This window comes from Microcaecilia unicolor, chromosome 1, assembly GCF_901765095.1.
Source record: "Microcaecilia unicolor chromosome 1, aMicUni1.1, whole genome shotgun sequence".
Lineage (NCBI taxonomy): Eukaryota > Metazoa > Chordata > Amphibia > Gymnophiona > Siphonopidae > Microcaecilia > Microcaecilia unicolor.
The window spans coordinates 553,486,062-553,513,503 of record NC_044031.1 but is presented as its reverse complement, the minus strand read 5'-3'; the positions used below and the strand labels follow the sequence as shown (position 1 = coordinate 553,513,503).

Sequence of the window (27,442 nt, the reverse complement as noted above, 5' to 3'; positions counted from 1 at the left end):
GCATCTCCAGTTATTAGACTGTTGTTACATCCAAACATCTCTAAACACAAAAACATAAGCATGATCAGAAATTTGCATAACCTTAATTGTAGAGTTATGAACAGAAGAGAGAAGAGATTTTGACACAAAAATGTAATCTAAACAGGAGTAGGTGTGATGTGGGGCTGAATAAAAGGTGTAGTCCAAGTCATTTGAATAAAATAAGTGCCAAGAATCACATAAATTCCAAATATGCAAAAGATGTTGCAAGGCAACAGTTGCTTTGAGGGGACAAGCTTTCACTGAAGATGTATGATCCAATTCTACATCAAGCGGTATATTCATATCCTAACCCATAATTATAAAATCTACTTTGTAGCAATGCCAGTTGTTCCAGGCTATAGAAAAAAAAGTGTTTAGTCTATGTTCAGGGCATAGACGTTTATAAGAGCAAACGTGTCTTGACAAAGTTGAATCACAGTTATTAACCATCGGCCTTCTGTGTCAGAATCATGAGTTATCGTGTTGTAGTGCAGTGATTTAGCCAGTAATGGGATAACCCTATTCTTTTTCCCTTGGGCAGGAGAATAGAAACAAACCTAGACCCAATCCTGCTTGAGCTTTTTCGAATCAGAGGATAGATATGATTCTTGAAGAAAAACAACATTGGGGTTAAATATTTTTTTGAACTACAGGTGGGCTTTCTTCCATTTCATGGGGTGAGAAATTCCTTTTACCTTCAGAAAAAAAAAAAAACATTCAGAGTGTGACTCATACTAACAACTGACAACAGGGGTGATACTGGACAGCCATATATTAAAACATCTGTGTAGCAGCAATTTCCCACATTAAAAAAAAAAAAACACTGCACATCACTTAGCGTTGTGATAGGTATCGATCAAAGAAAAACAAGAGGCACATTAAGATATGGAGAAACAAGCACAACAGACAAAAAAAAAAACAAGACCACCACATACCCTTACTAACAAGACCATAGGGTAGAGAGTAGGAGAGAGACAGCACTGAAATATACTATGTGCATAGAACTGAGTGAAAGGAACGCCACATTCAAATGTCCAAAGTCTTGTCATGTGACATTCATACAGGTGGCATCTTCATCCAAGAATTTCTCTTAGCTTAAGATCCGTCGAAGATTTTGTCTGATTATGATATTAACCTTATTTAATCCTAGGGTGCAGCACGGGAAGCCATTTTCCCCTCTACTGTAGCTTTATTAAAATTAGCCAGTACAAGAATCCAGTTTCCTTTCCATTGTAAATTCAAATTCTTTTTAGCAGCTTTTAGGATTGCAGACACTTGGAGAAGATGACGAATTTTCACAACAAAAGGGAGCAGTTTCTTCTATGTCAGCTGTGTGCACAAGGGAATCCCATAGGTCTCTTCAAGTTCGAACTGCCTCTCAAACTTTAGTTGTAGCAGCTTGGGCAAAAAATCCTCCATAAATTTTACCAGGTCTGAGCCTTAGCTTTCCAGCAGTCCAAGAATTCTCAAGTTGTTCCTCCTATTGTGATTGCATGTGTCCTCTAGTGCAGATTGCAAATCCAGAAGTATTTTGTGAATAGTTTGATACTTCACATAAACACAAACACTATCTTCCAAAGCACTAACATGAATCTCAGCAGCAGTTACTCAAGCTTCAAAGCAAGCAAAGCTTTCCTTCATGTGAGCAACATCTGACTTGGGGTACTGCTTACTGAGCCACGCTAGAGGCACGTTATCTTTTTTAACGCGTGCTAAGCATTAGCGCTTACTAACTGTGTAGATGCCAATATTCCTATGGGCATCTACACGGTTAGAACATGCTAGAGACACTAATACACCTTAGTAAATGGGGCCCTTAATGTCCTTGATTGCTACAGTATTCTCAGAGAGAAACACAGTAATAATGTTAAGTTGTTCCGCGATTGACGGTAAGTGCAAGAACTTATCACATTTTACTAAAAGGGTCCCTAATTTTTGTTTTAAACCATTTTTGTTCTTGAATCCTTCCAACGTTTTTTTAGCATCAGTCTTGGTATTTAATTCATTTAGCTTTCACTTCCCAAATTTCCCCAGTTATTATAATTTTATTAGTGTGTTAGCATAAATTATAAACCTAAGGATAAGGGAGTACAAGATCCTCATGAATAAATTCAAGCAAAAGTACAATGAGGTCCAAAAAATTGAGAAAAAAAAAGGATCCAATAGATGTAAAAGGTTACTTCAGTATTCATCAATATGAATCAAGTGAACACCAGTCCATACATCAAAAGCATACGAACAAACAACTGAAGAAGCAAGACTCGGTGCAGCTGTGTTTCACCAAGTGTGCCTGCATCAGGAGTCAATTATTCTAAAGACGTAAATACAAAGAATATAAATACATTAAGACAATCTGCTGCCTGAGGCAAGAAATGAGTTGCCACTCTGGCTCTGCCACCCCTCCCCCGCTCTTCCCTCTCCAACCCCCTCCCCGAAATTACCTTTTCTATTCTGTTCTTGTTTTTCAAAAGAAGGTGGCGGCAGCGACTCCCATAGGCTGCCTTGCTGTCGGTCCCGCCTCCTCCTCCTCTCTACTGCGGGTAGCCCACCTCTCTGATTTAATTTCCTTTTTCCTCGGAGGTGAGCTGCCCGCAGTAGAAGGAAGGGGCTGGGACAGATGCAGGACAGCCTATGGTAATTGCTGCTGCCACCGCCTGTTTAGAAAAACAAGAAAATAAAATAAAAAGGTAATTCGGGACAGGGGGTTGGAGTGGGAAGGGCGGGGGTGATGCCTCCTCTCAAGAGTGCCGCCTGAGGCCCCGCGGCCTAATGATAGGGCTGCGACTGTATAATCTAATCCTACAGATTAAAAGAACAGAATTATATATATATAAAAGAACAGAGTTATGTATATATATATATATATATATGTGTGTGTCTGTGTGTGTGTGTGAGAGCAATTATATATTAAAATATGCACTTTCCTTTTTTTTTATATCTATATCAACAAAGTATTTGAAGTCTAAATGGTACTGAACAGTAATATATTTAGGGTGAACTAGAAAGTAGTCAAATACAAATGATTAAAGGCATGGTAGGCCTAACGCGGGCCTACCGTGGGACGCACGGTGACATCCTATTGTAGATTGGCCATCAGCACGTGCTACTCCTGGGGTAAATTTTTTTTATTTTTTGTTACGGAAGGCATGTCTGGGGGCAGAGAGTGTCTTTGCTAAACAGGTAGAGTGGGCATATTACTGCACTACCCAATAAACATGGGAACCTTTACCGCCACCTAAATAGGTGGTGGCGGTAATGGCCACATACTAATGGGGAAATTAGCCCGAGGCCAACAAAACAAAGCATACAACCATTTTACTGCCGTGCTAAAAGTGGCCGCAATGTGTGGGAGACCCATGTGCTTACAGCAGCACTGCCAACTTTTTAACACGGCTTAGTAAAAGGGCCCCTAAATGATGTAAATCAATTTAAACTAGAAAATATTAATACCAAAAGCTTTATGTATCACTCAGTAATGCAAATAATGTTTGTGTATGAGACTATAAATAATTAAAAGTTTTATATATTTAAGTGAATTGAAGGTTCATTGCATTGTATTGAAAATAAGAGCAAAAATCTCATACTCGGTTTTATGCAAAACTTCAATGCATGAGTCTCAATATAAATAGAACAATAGTATTCTCTAATGTCTTAGAGGCATATTATCTCCTAGGGAGAGCTCAAAATTACTGTATAATTGAATATGTGGTTCATACTTATTGAAGAATTCACTTTATTATGGCCAAAAAACATGGTATGAACAAGTCAGTAATAATAATTTGAAATGACTGACAAAATGGCTGATGACAATAATAAAAGTCCACAATGTAATGATTACAGCTAACAGCAGGGCTTTCAGAGAAGTTTGTAAAATGTCAAAACATTAAAACTTGTCACTCTTCTAACGATTCCTGGAACACTGCGTAAATACTAAACATGCGTGAGGGTAAGGTTATTGGATTTGATATATATATTGCTTTTCTGTGGTACAAGTACAACCAAAGCAGTTTACATAGTAAATTCAGATATACTCATTCAAGCTTTCTCCTGTCAAATGCTACAGATGGGACATAGCTAATACAGATGCAAAAGTGACTCAACAAATGCAAAGGGACTCAAAAAGACAAATGACAAATTAAGCAATCTGAAATGGCGAGTAACTAAGTGGGGGAAAAAAAAAAGATTAAAAGATCAACCAATAGGGTTACCTCTAAGGAACATCTGACTGTCTCAAGTATGAAAAAACAATGCATGTGCATTATCTTTTAAAGTAAATTTGACACCAAATGTATAGATTGGTAACATCAATTTAAAAATACTGCATCTAAAAAATGTGTGCTATCCATAAGTGCAATAGACAGAAAATTTGATGTTTAATAGTTATGTTATTTTTTAAAAAATTATGTGAAAATGTTTATATCAGCTGTCACAAAGGTGAAGATAAAGGTTATCAATTGGTCAGACCGTGCACCTGTACAAATTGTCTTAGCCTCAGGTTCTGGGGATAAACCCCTTCAATTTTGGAAACTGAATGAGAGCCTATTGGATAATGAGAATGTTATGGCGGATCTGTATGAGGAGATACAGGAATACGTTGTTCACAATCACACTTCAGAGACTTCTATGGAGGCAGTATGGGGTGGCTTTAAAGCCTATATTCAGGGGCACTTCATTAAGTGGGTCTCTAGGTTAAAATGTCAAAGGTAAGACCAGAATCAGAAATTTAGACTAGTGATAGCTAAGTGCAAGCAGCAATATTTCAGTAACTCTTCCTTTAAAACAAGAGCTAGGCCTGAAGCACTTCAAGAATAGCTTCAAGCTTTATGGGTGGATAAGATTCAACATGTGTTAGAACTCACCAAGAGAATTTTTTTTTTGAGGAAGGTAATAAGGCCAGTAGGTTATAAGCCCAGCAAAAAATTGCAATGAAAAAGTAGTGGTGGAAAAATGACCAAGTGAAAAATAACTATGCAAATAAAAGGGAGACATTACACGAATGAGGGTACAAATCTGAAATGTTTAATTAAAAATCAGAATGGAGATTAAGGGATGTATAGTGTTATACATGAATTGTTGCATGGTTCCAAGTAACGATGTAATAGATCCAGTGAAAGCTGAGAAAATAGAGTGAAAAGCAAAACGGGGGAAAGAGTGGAGAGGGAAGGGAGGAGCAAGGAAAGGAAACCATGGAAGAAAAGGAGGATGAGGTAAGGGGGAAGGGAAGATAGGACTGGGAAAGGAAAGGGAGGGAAGAGAGGGAGAAGGGGAAAAGGGGAAGGGTAGAGTGGGAAAAGGAAAGGAAGAAACAAGGGAAGAGGGGGAGGGGAAGGAAGAAAGGATAGAGCAAGAAAAGGAAAGGAGGAAACAACGGGGAAAGGGGGAAGCAAGAGGGAGGGAGAAAAGGGAAGGGGAAAGGAGGAAGAGGGGGTAGGGCACCGAGTGGAGGTAAAGATTGGTAGGATAAGGAAGGAAAGGGGAAAGATGAGGAAGGAAGAAGGGAGGGAAAAAAGGGAGAAAGGAAAACAAAGTGATAAAGGACCAAGGGGGATGGGAGGGATGAAAGAAAGGAACAAGGAGTGACCTAGTGGTTAGGGTGGTGGACTTTGGTCCTGAGGAACTGAGTTCGATTCCCACTTCAGGCACAGGCAGCTCCTTGTGACTCTGGGCAAGTCACTTAACCCTCCATTGCCCCATGTAAGCCGCATTAAGCCTGCCATGAGTGGGAAAGCGCAGGGTACAAATGTAACAAAAAAAAAAAACAACAACAAGGGAAATGGAATGGAAGAACAATTATGAAAATAGTGATTAAAATTATGCAGTTTAATTTAAAAAAAAAACAAAAGGGTTGAAGTCTTTCTAAATTGAGACCATATGGATGGATGGTGTTAAGCTGAAAAATGAATTGCTGTTCCCATAGTAAAGGGGTGGCCATATCATCGCCTCTCCATCTAATAGGTATGGTCTGGATGACAAAAATACTGTTGCTTATTAAATGTCCTTCAACTATCCAATGTTCGACTATAGGTGCACTTAAAATGTTCCTGTTGATGCAGCCTCTATGCTCTATAATGCGAGTCTTGATCATCCTCTTAGTTTTCCCCACATCAAACTTTGCATAACAACCAGTTGGGTATGTGCTTTTTGCTCCTATTTTTCACTACAATGCAATGAGCCTTCAATTCACTTAAATACATAAAGAATTTAGATTATTATTTGCAGTCGTATACACGTAAAGGGCATAATTAAGAGAAATAAAACTTTTGGTATGTGCATTTCTTAGTTTAAATTGATTTACATTATTTAGGGACCCTTTTACTAAGCTGTGGGGTGCTCCGAGGCGTCCCGTGGTAGTTTTGGCATGTACACACACTTCCCACGTGCTGAAAAAGAATGTTTATTTTTTAGCTTTCAGGGTGGAGAGTAGACATGGTTTGCGCATGGGCATTGTTGCAGACTAACCCATTAGCATATGATTAGTGCGTGAGACCTTACTGCCTAGTAAGTAAATGTAGTTAAGGGTTCATTCGCTAATGGAAAAACTAGCATGGCCATTATTGCCAATATACAAAAACTGGACATTTTACCACTGTGTTAAAAGGTGGCCTCATTGCATTGGAATCCATGTGCTAGTAATAGCACAAGCCACCTTTTAGCACAGCCTTGTAAAGGCCCCTTAATCATTTGTATTTGACTACTTTCCAGTTCTCCCCAAATGTGTTCCTTTTCAGTACCATGTAGACTTCAAATAATATTTTGTTGATATATTAAATAAAAGAATATAAATATTTTATTGTATAATTGGTCACATTTATATATATATTTATTTTTTATTCTCTTTTATTCTGTTGGATTAGATTATTGTGTATCTGTTGTATTTATTTTCTTTGAATCTGTGTTTTTAGAATAGACTCCTGTTGCAGGCACCCTTGCCAAAACACAACTGTGTCTAGTCTTGCTTCTTCCTTTGTTTGTTCGTATGCTTTTACATAGTAACATAGTAGATGACGGCAGAAAAAGACCTGCGCGGTCCATCCAGTCTGTCCAACAAGATAAACTCATATGTGCCACTTTTTGTGTATACCTTACCTTGATTTGTATCTGTCTTTTTCAGGGCACAGACTGTATAAGTCTGCCCAGCACTATCCCCGCCCCCCCAACCACCAGCCCCGGCACAGATCGTATAAGTCTGCCCAGCATTATCCCCGCCTCCCAACCACCAGCCCCGCCTCCCACCACCGGCTCTGGCACAGACCGTATAAGGCTGTCCAGCACTATCCCCACCTCCCAAGCACCAGCCCCACCTCCCACCACCGGCTCTGCCACCCAATCTCGGCTAAGCTCCTGAGGATCCATTTCTTCTGAAGTAATGTCTTCCATGTGATCCAGACAGACATCACTTTGAGAAAGGAAGAAGGGCACTGGATGAAGTACAACTTTCTCCTTAGAAATTACTAAAAATGGCAGTCTGTACGATAAGGCCTGGAATTGTGCAGGTCCATAAACTGTAAATTTCATTAGGTTTCAGTGACTGGTCTCTCTTCCTGTCCCTGCTTTGACACTTGTGCCTTCCCCAGCACAAATCAGATAAGATACATGAACTGGTCTTCACCTGATTCATATTGGTGAATAAGCTGACCCTTTTACATAAGTGTAAATTCAGCATATGTTAGAGAGAGAGAGTGATGATATTTGCAGGAGACTGCTTTTTTTCAATTACATCTATTGAAATCCTCTTGGGCTGGCTACCTCAGAGCTTGCTGTGGTAATGAATAAAGGACTGTTTGTTTATCTTAATGCAGATGCTGCATACCATGAAAGTGTAGGTGTATCAATTGAGCTAGAGAGTAAAGTCTGTTGCCACTGCTAATCCCTTCTCAGATCCATTTAACAAGCATCCCAAAAAAGATGATCCTTAGAGGTGCCTGACCTTCCTACTCTTGGTTATGAAGGAGGGCAGTTCATCTGTGTAAATGGTAATTTACTTCTATAAATGATCTATTTGAAAATTGCCTACACTACTTGTGTGTAAAAATACTCATGTTCCTCAAAGCTCATACTTTTGCATTGTAATCAATAAAAGTGTTCCTCAGGGCAAGAACATGCATAACTTTTCTGCTTGCAGAACTATGCATCTTGTTTTATTTGGGAAAAGTACTGATGAAAATAATAGGTACAAATATCTGCAGGTATTCCTTTTCTTGAAATTGTATTCTTTTTTTTTCAATTTATTTGTAGCTCCAGTCAATCTCAGTCATCTTACGTTATAAGGAACCCTCAACAAAGGCGAATAAGTCAGTCTCAGCCAGTTCGGGGCAGAGATGAAGAGCAAGATGATATTGTATCTGCAGATGTAGAAGAGGTTAATTTTTTAAAATATTTCAAGTTAGATAGTATAATGTTTCATTAAGTTTTAATTACATTTAATTAGTTTCTGGGAAGCAAACACTAAATAAATTACACATTATACCATATAATCTTAAGGCTTTTTATATTCATCTAATATTTCTAGTACCTGAAGAAGTTTTAATTAAACAACTCTATAATACTAAGATGCAGACAGCAGTCTAGCAGCTAGAGTGGTGCTATTCAGTCTTTTGCACCGTCACATGTATGGCTGTATCCCAGTTGGTGAGAGGTTATGTGTGTGTGCTCGATGCAAAGAGCTCCTAGCTCTCAGAGAATGAGTCTGTTCTCTTGAGGCTAGAGTAGCAGACTGGAGGAAATAAGGGAGACAGAGAGGTATATAGAGGAGGCCTACAGGGATGTTGTAGAGAAGTCCCACTTCCATTCTGGCAATACCTGTGCTGCCTTGGAGGAGGGAGGCCTCCTAAATAGAGAGCATCACCCTAGTGAAGTTGGAAATAATCCTGTAGCCAGGACCAGCCCGCTAGGGGATGCAATATCCTCTCACACCGAGGATGTGTGTCTAGGAGCTTCTGCCCAGGAGGGAAGCGTTAGGATGGCTGTTGTAGTTGGTTATTTGATTATTAGGCGTATAGATAGCTGGGTGGCCGGTGGACGTGAGGATCGCCTGCTTACTTGTCTGCCTGGTGTGAAAGTGGAGGACCTCACTCATCACCTAGATAGGATTTTAGATAGTGCTGGAAAGGAGCTGGCTGTTTTGGTACATGTAGGTACCAATGGCATAGGAAAATGTGGGCGGGAGGTTCTAGAAGCCAATTTAGGTTCCTAGGTAGAAAGCTGATATCCAAATCCTCCAGGTAGCATTTTCAGAAATGCTCCCTGTTCCACGCGCATAGCCCAAGAGAAAGGCAGAGCTCCGTAGCGTCAATGCGTGGATGAGACGATGGTGCAGGGAGGAGGGTTTTAGATTTGTTAAGAACTGGGCAACATTCTGGGGAAGGGGGAGCCTATTCCGAAAGGATGGGCTCCACCTTAACCAGGGTGAGACCAAGCTGCTGTCATCGGCATTTCAAAAGCAGATAGGACAGCTTTTAAACTAGAAACTAGGGGAAGGCCGACAGTTGCTCAAAAGTGCATGGTTCAGAATAAGATATCTTTCAAAGATATCATCAAAACATGAAAGATAGGACATCTCGATAGTGAGGTTGCAATAGAGAGCATAGTAGACCAGGTGTCTTTAAATAAAAAGCAGACAGATTTTCAAGGTTGCATATTATCACTGTCAACTGCTGAGCAAGATGTAAATAGGAACAAAAAACATAGTTTGAAATGCCTGTATGCGAATGCCAGAAGCCTAAGAAATAGAATGGGAGAGTTAGACTATATTATACTAAATGAAAAAATAGTTATAATAGGCATTCTTCAAGGACAAACAGGCTTCTATCTTCTCACAAGTTGGTGATGCCGATCCGTGTTGCTCGGTCTTGCTTTTGCCATAGTAAAAAAAGAGAGCTTTGTGGAGCACGAGCTGCGCACCACCGCGCATGCATAAGTGCCTTCCCGTCCGTTGCGTGAATGTGGTCTCCTCAGTTCTCTTTTCTCCGCGTGAGTAGAAGGTGCGGTTTTGGGTTTGTTTGTTTTTTGTTCTCACTCGTCCAGTTTTTTGAGAGCTGTTAGTGCCTTTCAGTCTTTTTTTCTGTTTCTCTTGTGGTTCCTTTCCTTAGTTTTATATTGCCCGGGTTTAAGTTTTCTTTATTTTCTGTCATCGGGCCATTTTTTTGGCCCTGACTTCGATTGGGTCATTCCCTTACTTTTTCAGGCACCATCGAGTCATCTAATTTAGCCAACAAAGTATTTCCATCCATGTCCACGAAGATTCCCAGTAACTTCAAGCGCTGTGCTCGGTGCTATGGGACTATCTCAGGAAACGGCATCCACTCTTGGTGTCTGCAGTTGTCAGACCTATGAGTTCTTGTACCAAGTAGAGCTCTGCCGAGCCCGGTATTCGGACCAGGTTCTGCTTGGCGGCCGGGCAACCCCGGGTTTTACCTGCTCTGACCGCCGTTCCCCAGAGGTTGAGCCCCTAGGTCCGGTGGAGTCAGTATGCAGGCAGCAGACACGAGAGTAATCCAGGTACAGGCAAGGTCAGTAGGCAGGCAGCAGACACGAGAGTAATCCAGGTACAGGCTAAGTCAGCAACAAAGAACAAAGTAGAGGAGAAGCACATTACTGAGCAAGTAACACCTACCAAAGTAGAAGCCGAAGCAAGGAGTCTAGGGAGAGCTCAGTTGATAAAGTGCTGGCGTCTGGCATCAGCAGGGCGAAGGGGCACATCCATAGGACAAGAGCAGGGGAAGGAGGAACCGGAAGACCAATAGGAGAGAAGTAAGGGAAGCCAAGCAGAGGAAGAGCAGACCCAGGTGGGTGGAAGCAAAGCAATCAAGGAGCCTGGAAGCCAGGCAGAGAGAGAGCAGAGCCAGGTGCATGGAAGCAAAGCAATAAGGAGCCTGCAGCCAGAGAATAACTACACACACAGCTCAGGGCTGTGCCAGTCAAGTGTGCATGTCGAGGGGACCCTGCGCAGCCGGAGGACACCGCTTGCGTTGAGGTAGGGGACATGACAGCAGTTTCTTAGGTGCGACTATAGCCCTGCTAACTGTGTTCTCTGTCGTCGCATGAAGAAGAGGACCCAGGTTTCCCGAGCATTGCACCAGTATCGGGAGGGTCGATAAGAATGGCTGCTTCTAGACCCTTAGACACTGGGAACAGTGAGGCGTCGAGAGGGTCTCCACCTGTCTCGAGGCCTCCTTCTGTGCAGGCCCCCTGGAGCCATCCATTGTCGGACCCGACCCTGAGGCGATGTGAGAATTCGACGTTGTCCTCTTCTGCACCGAGGAGCATTTGTGACATGCTTTGGGCGAAGGCCAAGAAGCATTGTCATCGTCGTCGGTCACCCTTGACGCATGGTGCCAAGAGCTCTGGAGCGTTGAAAGATTTGGCACCAGAGAAGTGTCGACGCTAGGAGGATCACTCTCCCGCCGTACAAAAGGTGCCGAAGCACCTGTCTCCAAGCAGCCGAGGTCCTGCTCCTTCGACACCAACGGTTCTGCAACCTGCGCCTCAACCGGCATCCCAGCTTTTCCCGGTGTCGGCCCTCGATGAGCGCATCTGGGCCTTTCTCCCAAAGCTGCTACATGGCCTTATGCAACAGTGTGCATCAGTGTCGGGGTGCTTGCACCTACCCTACCTCCCGTTGCGACTCTGTCTGGCCCTCAGGCTGCGGTGCAGACCTGGTGTCGACTGCCACCCAAGCCGGACCCCCCCTCCCCCGAAGTTGGTGGAGAAAGCTTCGTTGGTTTCGAGGCGGGAGCCAACTACTCGACACCGCTCTCGAGGACATGGTTCCTTGGCCTTGAGGCAGGTTCGGTCTCAGCAGTCTCATAGGGAGATATTGTTTGACAACGAGGAAGAGCGCTCATGGGATTCAAAGGAAGATCCCAGATACTTTTCCTCAGATGAGTTTTATGGGATTCCCCCTGAACCCTCCCCTCCACCTGAAAGGAGATGGTCTCCCCCAGAGAGCCTTTCATTTCCATCTTTTGTAAAGGAAATGGCTGAGGCCATTCCATTTTCTTTGGAAGTGGAGGATGAGCCCAGGGCCAAGATGCTCACGGTCCTGGATTATACATCTCCTCTTAAGTAGGCTGTGACTGCATCTCTCCACGAGATACTCAAGGAAGTCCTCATCAGGAACTGGGAGTCCCCTCTTTTGGTCCCTATCATGCCCAAGAAGATTGGCACCCAGTATCGGATCCACGATATATCTAGTTTTTTTTGTTTTTACATTTGTACCCCGCGCTTTTTCCCACTCATGGCAGGCTCTATGCGGTGGGCAATGGAGGGTTAAGTGACTTGCCCAGAATCACAAGGAGCTGCCTGTGCCGGGAATCGAACTCAGTTCCTCAGTTCCCCAGGACCAAAGTCCACCACCCTAACCACTAGGCCACTCCTCCACTGATTATCCTCAGTTGTCTCACAATTCCATGGTGGTGGAGTTCGCTCTCAAGAGAGCCAGGAGTACTAGAGACTAATTCTTGGCGCCCCCAGGCACAGAAGCTAGAACCCTGGACTCTTTTTTGGAGGAAGATGTACCAGGTGTTAATGCTTATCTCCTGTATACAGTCCTGCCAGCTCTTCACGAGCGTCTACTTGCGAAATTGGTGCAACAGCTGTCGGACTTGGTGGATGCGCTCCCTCCGGAGTATGCCAAATCTTTTTGCCAGTTGGTCAAGCGGCAGAAGACATGTCTACAGTTCTTGGCTAGGGGCACTTACGACACTTTTGATGTGGCCTCCAGGATCTCTGCTCACAATATAACAATGTGCAGACTCTCATGGCTGCGTGTTTCTGACTTGGAACACTCTGTTCAGCAGAGGTTGGCAGATGCCCCATGCAAGGAGGCTACCCTTTTTGGAGAGAAGGTTGAGGTGGTCGCTGACCAAATCAAGAAGCATACTGATACAATCTCTTCTCTCTCCTGCTGGGCGCCTTCTGCATTCACGGCCTCAGCTAGGAGAGTTTTTGACAAGCCATGGAGCAGTTTCTAGGTGTAGGTACATCTCCTTCAGCTCACCAGCCTACTCAGGGTCAGCCCCAGTGCACTTGTTCACGTCAACAGCGTGTGCCTAAGGCCCCTGCTGCTCTGCAGTCAAAACAATGGACAAGCTTTTGACTTGCTCCAGCAGAGCATAGTCGCAGTAAAGTGTCCGTTCCGGATGACTTGCTGGTCGGCGGAAAGCTAAATATTTTCACTAAAGGTGGCCCCTTATAACCTCCGACCGGTGGTTTCTTCAAATAGTCTGTCTCGGAGATGCCCTCAATTGGTATCAAAAACCTCCAAATTGCCCATCGAGAGCTCATACAGCTCTCAGCACAGGCAGGTTCTTGCAGAGGAGCTTTCCATCCTTCTAAAAGCCTATACAGTTGAACCCGTTCCACCAGGGGAAGAAAGGCAGGGATTCTATTCCAGGTACTTCCTTGTGCAGATGATAGCGGGGGGGGGACACGTCCTATCTTAGACCTAAGGGCCCTGAACAAATTTCTAGTCTGAGAAATATTCAGGATGGTTTCCATGGGCATCCTTCTCCCAATCAGAAAAATGATTGGCTATGCTCTCTGGACTTAAAAGGATGTATATACTTACATCGCGATACTTCTAGCCCACCGGAAGTATCTTCTATTTCGGCTGGAGACATATCACTTTCGGTATCGCATGTTGCCTTTTGGCCTCACGTCAGCTCCCAGGGTCTTTACCAAATATCTAGCGGTAGTTGCAGCATCATTATGCAGTCCATGTGTTCCAGTATCTCGACAATTGTCTGGTGAAGAGCACCTCAGAGGACGGTGCTTGGGAGTCCATGTGAATGACTATTCGGGTGCTCGAGCTACTAGGGTTGTTTTAAACTATCTCAAGTCCCATCTACATCCTGCCCAGCGATTGGAGTTCATAGGAGCCCTGCTCGACACACAGAGGGTTTGAGCCTACCTCCCGGAGACGAAAGCAAACAATCTTGTCCTGCTGGTGTCCAAGGTTCGTACCTCTCAGCAGGTCACATCTCAGCAGATGTTGAGATTGTTGGGCCAAATAGCTTCCACAGTGTACGTTACACCCATGCCACTTCACATGAGATCAGCTCTAAGGGCTCTGGCTTCTCAGTGCTATAAAACCACAGGAAGTCTACAAGATGTCATTCAAGTTTCCCCAGAGCTTGTATGCTCTCTTCTGTGGTGGACAATTCGATCCATTTTCACTCTGGGACGTCCATTCCAAATTCCTCAGCCACAAAAAGTGCTGACGGATTTGTCTCTCCTGAGATGGGGAGCTCATGTAGATGGATTTCACACTCAAGGTGTTTGGTCCTCTCAGGAAACAAATCTTCAGATCAACCTCCTGGAGCTTCGGGCGATCTGGAACGCTCTAAAAGCTTTCAGAGATCGACTATCTCATCAAATGGTTCTCAGACAATCAGGTTGCAATGTATCACACCAACAAACAGGTGACACCAGATCACACCCTTTCTGTCAGAAGGCCGTACGTATGTGGCACTGGGCTCACTAACATGGCATGTTCATTTGAGCCACTTATCTGGCAGGCACAAACAATAATACCCTGATCGACAGGCTGAGCAGGATAATGCCACAACACGAGTGGTCTCTCCAAATAGGCATAGCTCGCAAGATCTTCCAAGTGTGGGTGTCCCCCCCACCCCCCGGGGTTGATCTTTTTGCCACTCAGATGAACCACTAGGTCCCTCATTTCTGTTCCAGGCTTCAGGCCCATGGCAGACTAGCATCAGATGCCTTCCTCCTCAGTTGGGGGACAGGTCTTCTGTATGCGTATCCTCCCATACCTCTAGTGGGGAAAAAGTATGTTGAAACTTGAGCAAGACCGTGGAACCATTATTCTGATTGCTTCATACTGGCTGCGTCAGATATGGTTCCCTTTTCTCTGACCTCATCACACAGATTTAGGATTGCTTGTACATCCCAACCTCTAGTCTCTGGCTCTCACAGCATAGATGTTGAGAGCCTAGAATTCGCTTCCTTGGGTCTTTCAGAGGGAGTCTCCCGAGTCTTTCTGGCTTCCAGAAAAGATTCCACTAAGAGGTTTATTCTTTTAAATGATGGAGGTTTGCCCTAGATCCCTGTACTTGCCCTACACAGACCCTGCTTGAATACCTTATACACTTGTCAGAGTCTGGTCTCAAGATCAACTCCGTAAGGGTTCACTTTAGTGCAATTAGTGCTTATCATCAACGTGTAGAATGTAAGCCCACAAGATCATATCAAGTAACAATGAGCGAAGATACTTCAGCCCCATTGACACCTGAATGTGGAGTCCCCCAAGGATCCCCCCTCTCACCAACACTCTTCAACCTAATGATGATACCCTTAGCCAAGTTACTAGCCAACCATAACCTCAACCCCTACATATACGCAGACGATGTCACAATATATATTCCGTTCAAACACGATGTAAAAGAAATCACCAACGAGATCAATCAAAGCCTCACAATCATGCACTCCTAGGCTGATGCATTCCAGTTAAAACCCAATGCAGAAAAAACACAATGCCTTATACTCACCTCATAACACAAGTAACTTCACCACCATATCCACACCAAACTTTTCTCTTCCAGTCTTGAATAATCTGAAAATTCTGGGAGTTACCATTGATCGAGATCTCACACTCGATACCCACGTGAAGAATACAACAAAAAAGATGTTCCACTCCATGTGGAAACTCAATCGAGTAAAACCTTTCTTTCCAAGAGCCATTTTCCGTAACCTGGTACAGTCAATGGTGCTAAGTCACTTGGATTACTGCAACGCACTATACGCGGGCTGCAAAGAACAGACTATTAAGAAACTTCAAACAGCCCAGAATACCGCAGCCAGACTCATATTTGGCAAAACAAAATATGAAAGCGCGAAACCTGTAAGAGAAAAACTTCACTGGCTACCACTTAAAGAACGTGTTGTGTTCAAGATCTGCACGATAGTTCACAAAATCATCCACTGAGATGCCCCGAGCTACATGCTAAATCTCGTGGACCTACCTCCCAGAAATGCTAAACGATCAGCCCGCAAACTCCTTAATCTGCACTTCCCCAATTGCAAAGGATTGAAATACAAGATATCACATGCGACTAGCTTCTCCTACATGAGCACGCAACTATGGAATGCACTACCAACTGACTTGAAGACGATTAACGAAATAACTAACTTTCGTAAATCACTGAAAACCTACCTCTTCAACAAAGCCTACAATGGGAATCCATAACTTATTATAACACTTCACAACTTCATCCTATTCTGATAGTCATCTTTCGATAACTTTGTTCAGCTCTTTTTCTCCTCATCCATGATCTTGTTGTAACACCAGTTGTATCTGTCTCCTGGAATGGCGATGCCATAATAGGTTTCTGTAAGCCACATTGAGCCTGCAAATAGGTGGGAAAATGTGGGATACAAATGCAATAAATAAATAAATCTCTGGACAACCTTTAGTTCTTTGCTTCATGAGAGGTTTGCTTTTGTCAAAGCCCACTGTCAAACCTCCACCAGTGTCATGGGATCTCAACAACGTCCTCACCCAGCTGATGAAAGGTCATTTTGAGCCACTGAATTCCTGCCATCTGAAATATTTGACATGGAAGGTCTTTTTCTTGGTGGCTGTTACTTCATTTCGTAGGGTCAGTGAGCTTTGGGCCTTAGTGTTGGATACACGTTATACTAAGTTTAGCCAAAACCAGAGTAGTCCTCCACACGCACCCTAACTTTCTGCCGAAGGTGGTGTCTTGAGTTCCATCTGAACCTGTCGATTGTCTTGCCAACATTCTTTCCCCAACCTCATGCCCATTCTGGCGAAAGTAGTTTGCACACCTTGGATTTCAAGAGAGCATTGACCAATTACATGGAGCAGACAAGGTCTCACAGACACCCCACCCAGCTTTTTATTTCTTTTGATCCCAACAAGATGGGGGTCGCCATCGGTAAATGCACCATTTCAATTTGGCTAGCTCATTGCATTTCCTTCACTGGGCTGTCCTTGGAGGGTCATGTCATGGCTCATAATGTCAGAGCCATGACTACGTCGGTAGCTCATTTGAGGTCAGCCTCTATTAAAGAAATTTGCAAGGCTGCGACGTGATCTTCAGTCCACACGTTCACATCGCACAGCTGCCTTGAGTATAATACCCGACGTGACAGTCTGTTCCGGCAGTCAGTGTTGTAGAATCTGTTTTGGGTCTAGAATCCAACTCCACCCTCCTAGGCCCGTTTTATTCTGTTCCAGACTGCACTCTCATTCAGACTGTATATATTTTCAGGTTAATCTTTGTTATGACCTCGCCGTTGCAAGCCCAGTTGATGAATATTGTTTTTGGTGAGCCTGGATGCTAGAGATTCCCCACTTGTGAAAAGATAGAAGCCTGCTTATCCTCGGAGAAAGCAAAGATACTTACCTGTAGCGGGTATTCTCTGAGAACAGCAGGCTTCTATTCTCACAATCCCTCCCATCTCCCCTTGGAGTTGTCTCCTTGGTTATTTTTTCTTTATTTTTTGCTTTAGTATTAAACTGAGGAGACTGCGTTCATGCGATGAGTAGAAAGGCACTTGCGCATGCGTGTTGGAGCTCGCCTCGTGCTCCATAAATCTCTCTTTTCTACTATGGCAAAACCTGGACTGGGCGACGTGGATCTCCTTCACCCACTTGTGAGAATATGAAACCTGCTGTCCTCGGAGAATACCTGTTACAAGTAAGTATCTGCTTTTCTGAAACCTGGTGGAAGGAGGATAACCAGTGAGACACTGTCATACAAAGATACAAATTATATCGCAGTGACAGGGTTGATCGAATTGTTGGAGGGGGGAGCCTTGAATCCAATAGACTAAAAATTCTAGAACATATCTTAGAATCCCTATAGAGTGAAATTCAGTGTGTAAAGGGAAAAGAATAGTGATAGTGTACTACCGTGCACCTGGCCAAGATTAAGAGACAGATGTAGGAATGTTATCAGAAATTAGGGAGGCTAAGAAACTGTGGAACACAATAATAATGGGTGATTTCAATTACCCTGATATTGACTGGATAAATGTAACAGTGCATGGTAGAGAGGTGAAATTCGTTAATGGAAGCAAGGACTGTTTTATGTAGCAGCTGGTTCAGGAGCCAACAAGAGGAGGAACAATTCTAGATCTAGTCTGTAGTGGAGCGAATGAGCTGGTACAGGAGGTAATGATGCTGGGGCCTCTTGATAAGTAGTGATAGCATGATCAGATTTGATATAACTCTGGAGTAAGTACACACAGGATATCCAATATGTTAGCATTTAACTTTCAAAGAGGAGACTATGATAAAATGAGAAGAACGGTGAAAAAAAAAAAACTTAGAGGAGCAGCCCTAAAGGTCAAAAATTTACATCAAGCATGGGTGCTGTTCTAAAATACCATCCTGGAAGCCCAGGCCAAATATATTCCATGTATTAAAAAACAATAGTCTACATGGTTAAAAAGTGAGGTGAATGAAGTTATTAGAGCTAAAAGAAAATCCTTCAGAAAATGGAAGAAGGATCTGACTGAAAATAATAGGAAAATTCATAAAGAATGGCAAGTGAAATGCAAAGTGCTGATAAAGAAGGCAAAGAAAGACTTTGAAAAGAAGATTGTGTTGGAGGCAAAAATGCATAGTAAAAACTTTTTTAGGTATATTAAAAGCAAGAAGCCGGCAAAATAATCGGTTGGACCGCTAGAAGTAAAAGGGGCACTCAGGGAAGTCAAAGTCATAGCAGAGAGGATAAATGAATTCTTTGCTTCGGTCTTCACCGAGGAAGATTTGGGAGAGATACCAATGCCAGAAATAGTATTCAATGCTTACGAGTCAGAGAAACTGAATCGAATCTCTGTAAACCTGTAAGATGTAATGGAGCAATTTGACAAATTGAAGAGTAACAAATTGCCAGGCCCAGATGGTATACATCCCCATAGTACTGACAGACTTGAAAAATGAACTTGTGGACCTATTATTAGTAATATTTAATTTAATTTATCTTTAAAATCAAGCATGTACTGTGTGGGCAATGTAACGCCGATTTTTTAAAAGGGTTCCAGAGATGGTCTGTGAAATTACAGACCATTGAGCCTGACGTCGGTGCTGGGCAAAATGATAGAGATCATAATCAAGAAACAAAATTACAGGTCATGTTTAAAAGCATTGATTAATGAGATAAAGCCAACATGGATTTATTGAAGGGAAATCTTGCTTCACTAATCTAGTACATTTCTTTAAAGGGGTGAACAAACATGGGTAAAGATGAGTCAGTTGATATTGTGTATCTGGATTTTCAAAATGCATTTGACATTGGAAAGTCATGGGGTAGGAGGTAGTGTTCTATTGTAGTGTCACTGCTGTATGAAGGAGGGCATTTTATTTTTTAATTTAACTTTTGCCATGGTCAGGAATGCAAGATACATTGATATTTATTTATTTTTGCTATTTAGCTACAGATGCTAGGAGCCTGGAGCTAATTTACTTGTGTAGCTAAACCCCCCCCCCCCCCCCCCCAAAAAAAAAAAAAAAAAAACAGCCACTAACCTATGATAAAAAGCATGAGCTAAATACAAATAAATGCTAGGAGTTTGCCTATCACCATAGCTGCTCTCCTAGAATTTGTTTTGAAGCAGATGTTCACTTTGATGTAGCCACTTACCTATGATAAAAAGCATGAGCTAAATACAAATACATAAATGCTATGAGTTTGGCTATCACCATAGTTGCTCTCCTAGAATTTGTTTTGAAGCAGACGCTCACTATGATGTAATCTAGGGTGCTCCTTATAATGACACTACATCAAATTGGTAACAGTTTTCAGTACGTAATTATGATCGAAATGGGGAAATAGATTGTCAGTCAACATTAAGAAAAACAAACTACAGTTGTTGAGATTGTATTCCTTTGAGATATTAAAAAAAAAATTTTTTAGGTTGAAGTGGTAGAGGGAGTTGCTGGAGAAGAGGACCACCATGATGAGCATGAACAACATGAAGAGGAGAATGCCGAGACAGAAGGACAACACGATGAACATGATGAGGATGGTATGCCCATTTCATTATTGATTATGCTGAAAAATGATTCATCTGACATTTATGCAAAGGTTGATAAAGTAGCATGTTAAAGAGAGGATTTGTCTGTCCGAAGTAGCTGGTTTATAGTTGTACTGCAATGGCCAAGTTTATTTTGAAATTGAAACAGATTATAACAGCAGATAGTACTACTACTACTACTACTACTACTTAACATTTCTAAAGCGCTACTAGGGTTACACAGCGCTGTACAATTTAACATGGAAGGACAGTCCCTGCTCAAGGAGCTTACAATCTAAAAGACAGGTGTACAATCTAAAGACAAGTGTGGAGTCCGTCTGATAGGGAATACTATATTTCATGAAAGGTTAGGTGCCGAACGCAGCATTGAAGAGGTGAGTTTTAAGCAGAGATTTGAAAATGGGTAGGGAGGGAGCTTGGCGTAGGGGTTGAGGAAGATTGTTCCAGGCAAAGGGTGAGGCAAGGCAGAATGAGCGGAGCCTGGAGTTGGCAGTGGTGGAGAAGGGAACTGAAAGGAGGGATTTGTCCTGTGAGCGGAGGTTACGGGCGGGGACATAGGGGGAGATGAGGGTAGAGAGGTAGTGAGGAGCCGCAGACCGGGTACATTTGTAGGTAAGGAGGAGAAGTTTGAATTGTATGCGGTATCTGATCGGAAGCCAGTGAAGTGACTTGAGGAGAGGGGTGGTGTGAGTATATCGGTTCTGGCGGAATATAAGACGTGCGGCAGCGTTCTGAACGGATTGAAGGGGGGATAGATGGTTAAGTGGGAGACCGGTGAGGAGTAGGTTGCATTAGTCAAGGCGAGAGGTAATGAGAGCGTGGACGAGAGTTCGTGTGGTGTGCTCAGATAGGAAAGGGCGAATTTTGCTGATGTTGAAGAGGAAGAAGCGACAGGTCTTGGTAGTCTGTTGGATATGCGCAGAGAAGGAGAGGGAGGAGTCGAAGATGACTCCGAGGTTGCGGGCAGATGGGACGGGGAGGATGAGGGTGTTATCAACTGAGATGGAGAGTGGAGGAAGAGGAGAGGTGGGTTTAGGTGGAAAGACGAGGAGCTCGGTTTTGGCCATGTTCAGCTTCAGGTGGCGGTTGGACATCCAGGCAGCAATGTCTGATAAGCAGGCCGATACCTTGGCCTGGGTCTCCGCGGTGATGTCTGGTGTGGAGAGATATAGCTGGGTGTCGTCAGCATAAAGATGATACTGAAAACCATGAGATGAGATCAGTGAGCCTAGGGAGGAGGTGTAGATTGAGAAGAGAAGGGGTCCAAGGACAGATCCCTGGGGAACTCCAACAGATAGTGGGATTGGGGTGGAGGAAGATCCATGAGAGTGTACTCTGAAGGTGCGGTGGGAGAGATAAGAGGAGAACCAGGAGAGGACAGAGCCTTGGAACCCAAAAGAGGACAATGTGGTAAGAAGTAAATCATGATTGACAGTGTCAAATGCAGCGGATAGATCGAGCAGGATGAGGATGGAATAGTGGCCTCTGGATTTGGCGAGGAGCAGGTCGTTGCAGACTTTAGAGAGTGCTGTTTCTGTCGAGTGTAGAGGGCGAAAGCCGGATTGAAGTGGATCTAGGATGGCATGAGAAGAGAGAAAATCAAGGCAGCGACTGTGAATGGTGCGTTCAAGTATAGTCTGCAAATTGTATTTGTTTGGGGTTTTTTTCTTTCTCCTGTATGCCCCAGGGGGCCCCAGATGCCCTATTCCTAGGTAGCCAAGCAGCCCTGGAGACTGCATGGTTTTGAGTTCTCAGATCCGTCTCTTTTCACCAGCATTACCCCTGGATAACACTTGGGGGTTAGACAAGAGGGTCCTGAGGGCTTATCATTCGAGCCACCTTGGGGGACTTGTCTTTCTGGAGGAGGAGGAGGAGGATTCCTCAGTTGTGCGCTTGCTTAGGTGAGAGAAGCTCAACCATCTAATCAATTCAGTGTCCTCTGCCTTCTGCATCTCGGCACCCTCTCACAAGATGGCCTCAGATGGGGGACCCTTATCTTGGAAGATTTGCAGAAGTCGCTCAAGAACTTCCTGCTCCATAAGGCCTTTTCTCAGATAGTCCTGGTGGAGTGGGAAGCATCAGAGTATCCTCAAGAGGTACCAAGATCTTGGGCAGGCGTTATCCACTTCCATGTGAGAAGCTAGCCAAATGGTTTTGGCTCCTTAAAGTGGATGCCTTAGTAATAGCTGTGACCAACATCACCATCATTGTGGTTGGTGGGGGAGGGGTGTTCTGCACTTAAGGATGCCCACACCCCGAAAGGTGGTCCATTTCTTTAAGCAGGCATTTTTCTTTTTAACCATGGGAATACAGGCCACTTTGTGTAGAGATGATATAGTGCGAGCACTTGTACTGTGTCCTGCAGCTGCCTGAGTCCCTAGAGTCTGGGGCGGGCTTTTGATGGGTGTTCTTTACAATCTAATCCATATTCCATCGTGTTTGGTAGTAGCCTGCAGCTGGTTGTGGCTGTGCCATTGGGCAGCAGATGTGGCTTCCAGGGTGTGCTTAAGTATGCAGCCCTTCAGAGGCCTTTTGTTTTGGTGAAGCTAGTAAAGGACCTCAGAAAGGCCAGACTACAGTGGCTCCCAAGCTCGGCCCTTGGTCTGGTGGAAGCAATAAAGTTAGCTTCCTAAAGACACAGAACGTTTTGTTTCATGATGCCTTAATTTTATTTTTCCCAAACCAACCATAATACCAAAAATTCAGGGGAAGGTAAATACATAAGATAACATATATTATCTGAGGTCAAGCAGGCCTATCTATTCTCACAAGTGGGTGATGCAACCCATGTTGCCTGGTCTGGGTTTTATGATTAGCATAAGTAGAGCTTTGTGGAGCGCAAGACACACTGCACCGCGCATGCGCAAGCTCGTTCCCGCCTGCCATGAGAGCACGGTTTCCTCAGTTCATTTTGTACCGCGGTGAGGAGAGCGTGTGTTTTTTTTACAGTCTCTCTTCACTCAGTCCAAAGAGCTTTTTTTGTGCCTTTCGGTGACTTTTTTTTTTTTTTTTTGCCTTTTTTTTTATCTTTTAGTTTAATTTTGCCTGGTTTTAAGTTTCCTTTCTTTTCCGTCATTCGGCCATGTTAGGCCTTGACTTTGGCCGGGATTTTCCCTTCTTTTTTGCCATGCCTTGGCCCCTTTTCAAGCACCGTTGCTTCATTTAATTTAGCCAGGAAAGTTTTTCTTTCCATGTCCACGAAGTTTCCCAATAAGCGCTGAACCCAGTGCAGTCTGGGAAAAACACCCATTCTTTTTTCTGAAACTTGAAATTTTTATTGTTTGTAAACAGTGAAAGCACATACAAGATTAAACTTATACAAAGTTCTAAAGTTCTAAGGATACATTGTGCTCAAACTTCAACAGTTGGAGCTCCTTTCCCCCTCCCCCTCCTCCTTTGGCTACCCCAAGTTATCTATGTCTAGTACATTTTAGCAATGTCATTAACTTATACTAAAGAAGTTGCAGAAACTTAAGTCGAATCTAGGTATCTGCAGTTGCAGACCCCATTGCAAAAATTTCTGATGAGTATTATTCCTCAGTGTGGTAAGTTTTTCCATCAGTAGGACAAATCTGAGTTTTATGTGCCAGCTGCCAAGGCCCGGTCGGGCAACTGATCTTTAATCCCTGGCCACAACCACTCGGGCTGCTGTCACACAAATCATGATTATCTTTTTTGTATTCCCAAGAACAGAAGGCAAAGACCAGGTGTGGGTTTCACTGTAGTTCTAGCTAATTTATTTGCCACTTGTAATATCTGCTCCCAGAATGCCTGAATCTTCTTACAGTGCCACCACATATGAATATAAGATCAAAGACACCCATTCTTGGTGTCTTCTTTGTCTTGGGCCTGACCATAGCCCGACTGACTGTGTTCTCTGCCTTCATATGAAGAAGAGGACCCAGGTTTCTAGAGAGGCTCCACGAGAGGACTTTTGGAGCCAAGTCCGGTTCCTCGCCATTGGTATCGAGGTCAGAAGCATTGACATCAACGTTGAGCATCGCACTGGCATCGGGGGCGTCGATAAGCATGGCTGCTGTTAGACCCTTGGACACTGAGAGCAGTGAAGCATCGAGTGGGTGTCCACCTGCCTCGAGGCCACCTGCTGTGCAGGGCCCCCGGGACCATCCATTGTCAGACCAGACCCTGAGGCGACGTGTGGATTTGATGTCTTCCTCGTCAGCACCGAGGAACCTCGATGACAAGCTTCAGGCGAAGGCCAAGAAGCATTGACATTAATCACCCTTGACCCATAGTTCCAGGAGCTCTGGGACGTCAAAGCATTCGGCACCTGAGAAGTGTCGGTGCTGGGAAAACCGCTCTCCCTCCATACAGGTGGTGTAGATGTGTCGGTCTTCCAGCAGCCAAGAGCCAGCTCCTGCATCGACCTTGGCAGCTCTTCAACCTGCACCTCCACCGACACCCTAATCTTTCCCGGTGTTAACCCTCGAGCGCATTCGGGCCTTGCTCCCTGAGCTGTTGTATGGCCTTCTGCAAAGGTGTCAGCATCGGGGTGCTTGCCACCTACTCTGTCTCCCGTTGGGTCTGCGCTTGGCCCTAAGCCTGTGGTGCAAACACAGACGCCGCATACATCGACTGCCACCCAAGCCGGCACTCCCTCGTTGTTGGTGGAGGAAGCTTCACTGGAGTAGAGGCGGGAACCGACTTCTCAACACAGTTCTCAAGGACATGCCTCCTCCACGTCGAGGCAGGTTTAGTCTCGATACTCCCACCAAATGGTATTGTCTGACACTGAAGAGGAGCACTCAAGGGATTCAGAGGAGGATCCAAGGTATTTTTCTTCAGATGAGTCCTATGGAATTCCCTCTGAGCCCTCCCCGCCATCTGAAAGGAGAAAGTCTACTCCAGAGAACCTTTCATTCCCTTCTTTTGTCAAAGAAATGGCTGACACCATTCCATTTCCTTAGGAAGTAGAGGACAAGCCCAGGGCCAAGATGCTTGAGGTCCTGGACTACATGTCTTCTCCTAGGGAGGCTGTGACTGTCCCTTTCCACGAGGTACTCCAGGAAGTCCTCATTGGTAATTGGGATTCTCCTCTGTCGGTCTCTGTCATTCCCAAGAAGATCCACAGTACACCTGGTTTTGATAAGCCTCAGTTGCCTCACAATTCCATGGTGGTGGAATCCACTCTCAAAAGAGGAATTCCAGGGACTATGCCTCGGTGCCCCAAGGTAGAGAAGCTAGAACCCTGGATTCTTTTAGGTGAAAGATGTACCAGGCTTCAATGCTTATTTACCGAATACAATCCTACCAGCTCTTCACAAGCGTCTATTTCCGAAACTCGGTGTGTAAGTTGTTGGACCTGGCTGAGATGCTCCCTCCAGAGCAGGCCAGGTCACTTCGCCACTTGGTCAAGCATCAGAAGGCGTGTCTCAAGTTCTTGGTCAGGGGCACTTATGACACTTTTGACATGGCATCTAGGATCTCTGCCCAGAGTATAGCAATGTGCAGACTCTCATGGTTGTCGGTTTCTGATTTGGAACATTCTGTTCAGCAGAGGTTGGTGGATGCCTCATGCCAGGGGAATAACCTTTTTGGAGAGAAGATTGAGGAGGTCGCAGACCAAATCAAAAAACATACTGATACCAACTCTTCTGTCTCCCACCGAGTGCCTTCTACATCTACCTTCCCAGCTTAGGAGGACTTTTGGCAAGCCAAGGAGGAGGTTCCTATTACTATCAGAGGTGTATGTACACAACCTCTCGGCTCACCAGCCTGCTCAGGCTCAACCCCAGCGTGCTCGTTCACATCAGCAGCTTGCGCCAAATGCCCCTGCTGCTCCCTGGCAAAGCAAGGGGCAAGCTTTTTACTGTCTCTAGCAGAGCATAGCCGCAGTAAAAGTGTCCGTCCCAGACGACTTGTCGGGGGGGGGGGGGGGGGGAGGCTGATATTTTTTCAAGAAAGATAGGCCCTTTATAACCTCTGACCGGTGGGTTCTTCATATAGTCCATCTCAGATACACACTCGGTATCTAAAACCTCCAAATTGCCCACTGAGAGCGCATTCATTCAGCTCTCAGCACAGGCGAGTACTTAAAGATGATCTCTCGGCCCTTCTGAAGCCCTATGCGGTCGAGCCCATTCCACCAGGGGAGGAAGGGCAGAGATTCTATTCCAGGTACTTCCTTGTGCAAAAGAAAACTGGAGATGCCTCCCATCCTAGACCTAAGGGCTTTGAACAGATTCCTAGTCCGAGAAAAGTTCAGGATGGTTTCCCTGGGCACTCCTCTTCTAATGATTCAGAAAAACAATTGGCTGTGCTCTCCTGGACTTAAAAGATGCATATACTCACATTCCAATACCTCCAGCCCACCAGAAGTATCTTTGATTTTGACAGGGAACACGGGGAAACTATTATGAAGAACAAAATTACAAAGCATATTCAAAAGCATGGATTAATGAGACAGAAGCCAACATGGATTTAGTGAAGGGCAATCTTGCCTCACCAATCTACTACATTTCTTTGAAGGGGTGAATGAACATGTGGATAAAGGTGAGCTAGTTGATATTGTGTATCTGGATTTTGAAAAGGCGTTTGACAAGTACCTCATGAAAGACTCCAGAGGAAATTGGAGAGTCATGGGATAGGAGGTAGTGTCCTATTGTGGATTAAAAACTGATTAAAGGGTAGAAAACAGAGAGTAGGGTTAAATGGTCAGTATTCTCAATGGAGAAAGGTAGGTAGTGCGTTTCACCAGTGGTTTGTGCTGGGACAGCTGCTTTTTAACATATTTTTAAATGATCTAGATATGGGAATAACTAGTGAGGTAATTAAATTTGCCGACGAGACAACGTTATTCAAAGTTGTTAAATCACAAGAGAATTGTGAACAATTGCAAGACGACCTTACGAGACTGGAAGACTGGGCATCCAAATGGCAGGTGACGTTTAATGTGAGCAAGTGCAAAGTGATGCATGTGGGAAAGAGGAACCCGAACTATAACAATGTGATGCAAGTCTCCACGTTAGGAGTCACCGACCAGGAAAAGGATCTAGGAGTTATCGTTGACGATACTTTGAGAACCTCTGTTCAGAGTGCTGCAGTGTCAAAGAAAGCAAATAGAATGTTAGGTATTATTAAGAATGATATGATATAGACGTTCAAATATTTGAAAGGTATTAATCCGCAAACGAATCTTTTCCGGAGATGGGAAGGCGGTAGAACGAGAGGACATGAAATGAGATTGAAGGGGGGCAGACTCAGGAAAGATGTCAGGAAGTATTTCTTCACGGAGAGGGTGGTGAACGCTTGGAATGCCCTCCCACGGGAGGTGGTGGAGATGAAAACGGTAACGGAATTCAAGCATGCGTGGGACAGGCATAAAGGAATCCTGTGCAGAAGGAATGGATCCACAGAAGCTTAACTGAAATTG

The 27,442-nt window shown here is 44.1% G+C and overlaps 1 protein-coding gene across 1 annotated transcript in view; it reads left to right on the top strand.

The window, feature by feature from the left end:
- UBR5 (ubiquitin protein ligase E3 component n-recognin 5) overlaps positions 1-27,442 on the top strand; it is a 651,214-nt gene that overhangs the window by 437,402 nt on the left and 186,370 nt on the right. Inside the window, 2 exon segments of the mRNA XM_030189847.1 lie at positions 8,257-8,380; positions 19,929-20,040. Coding sequence (XP_030045707.1) covers positions 8,257-8,380; positions 19,929-20,040 — 236 coding nt within the window.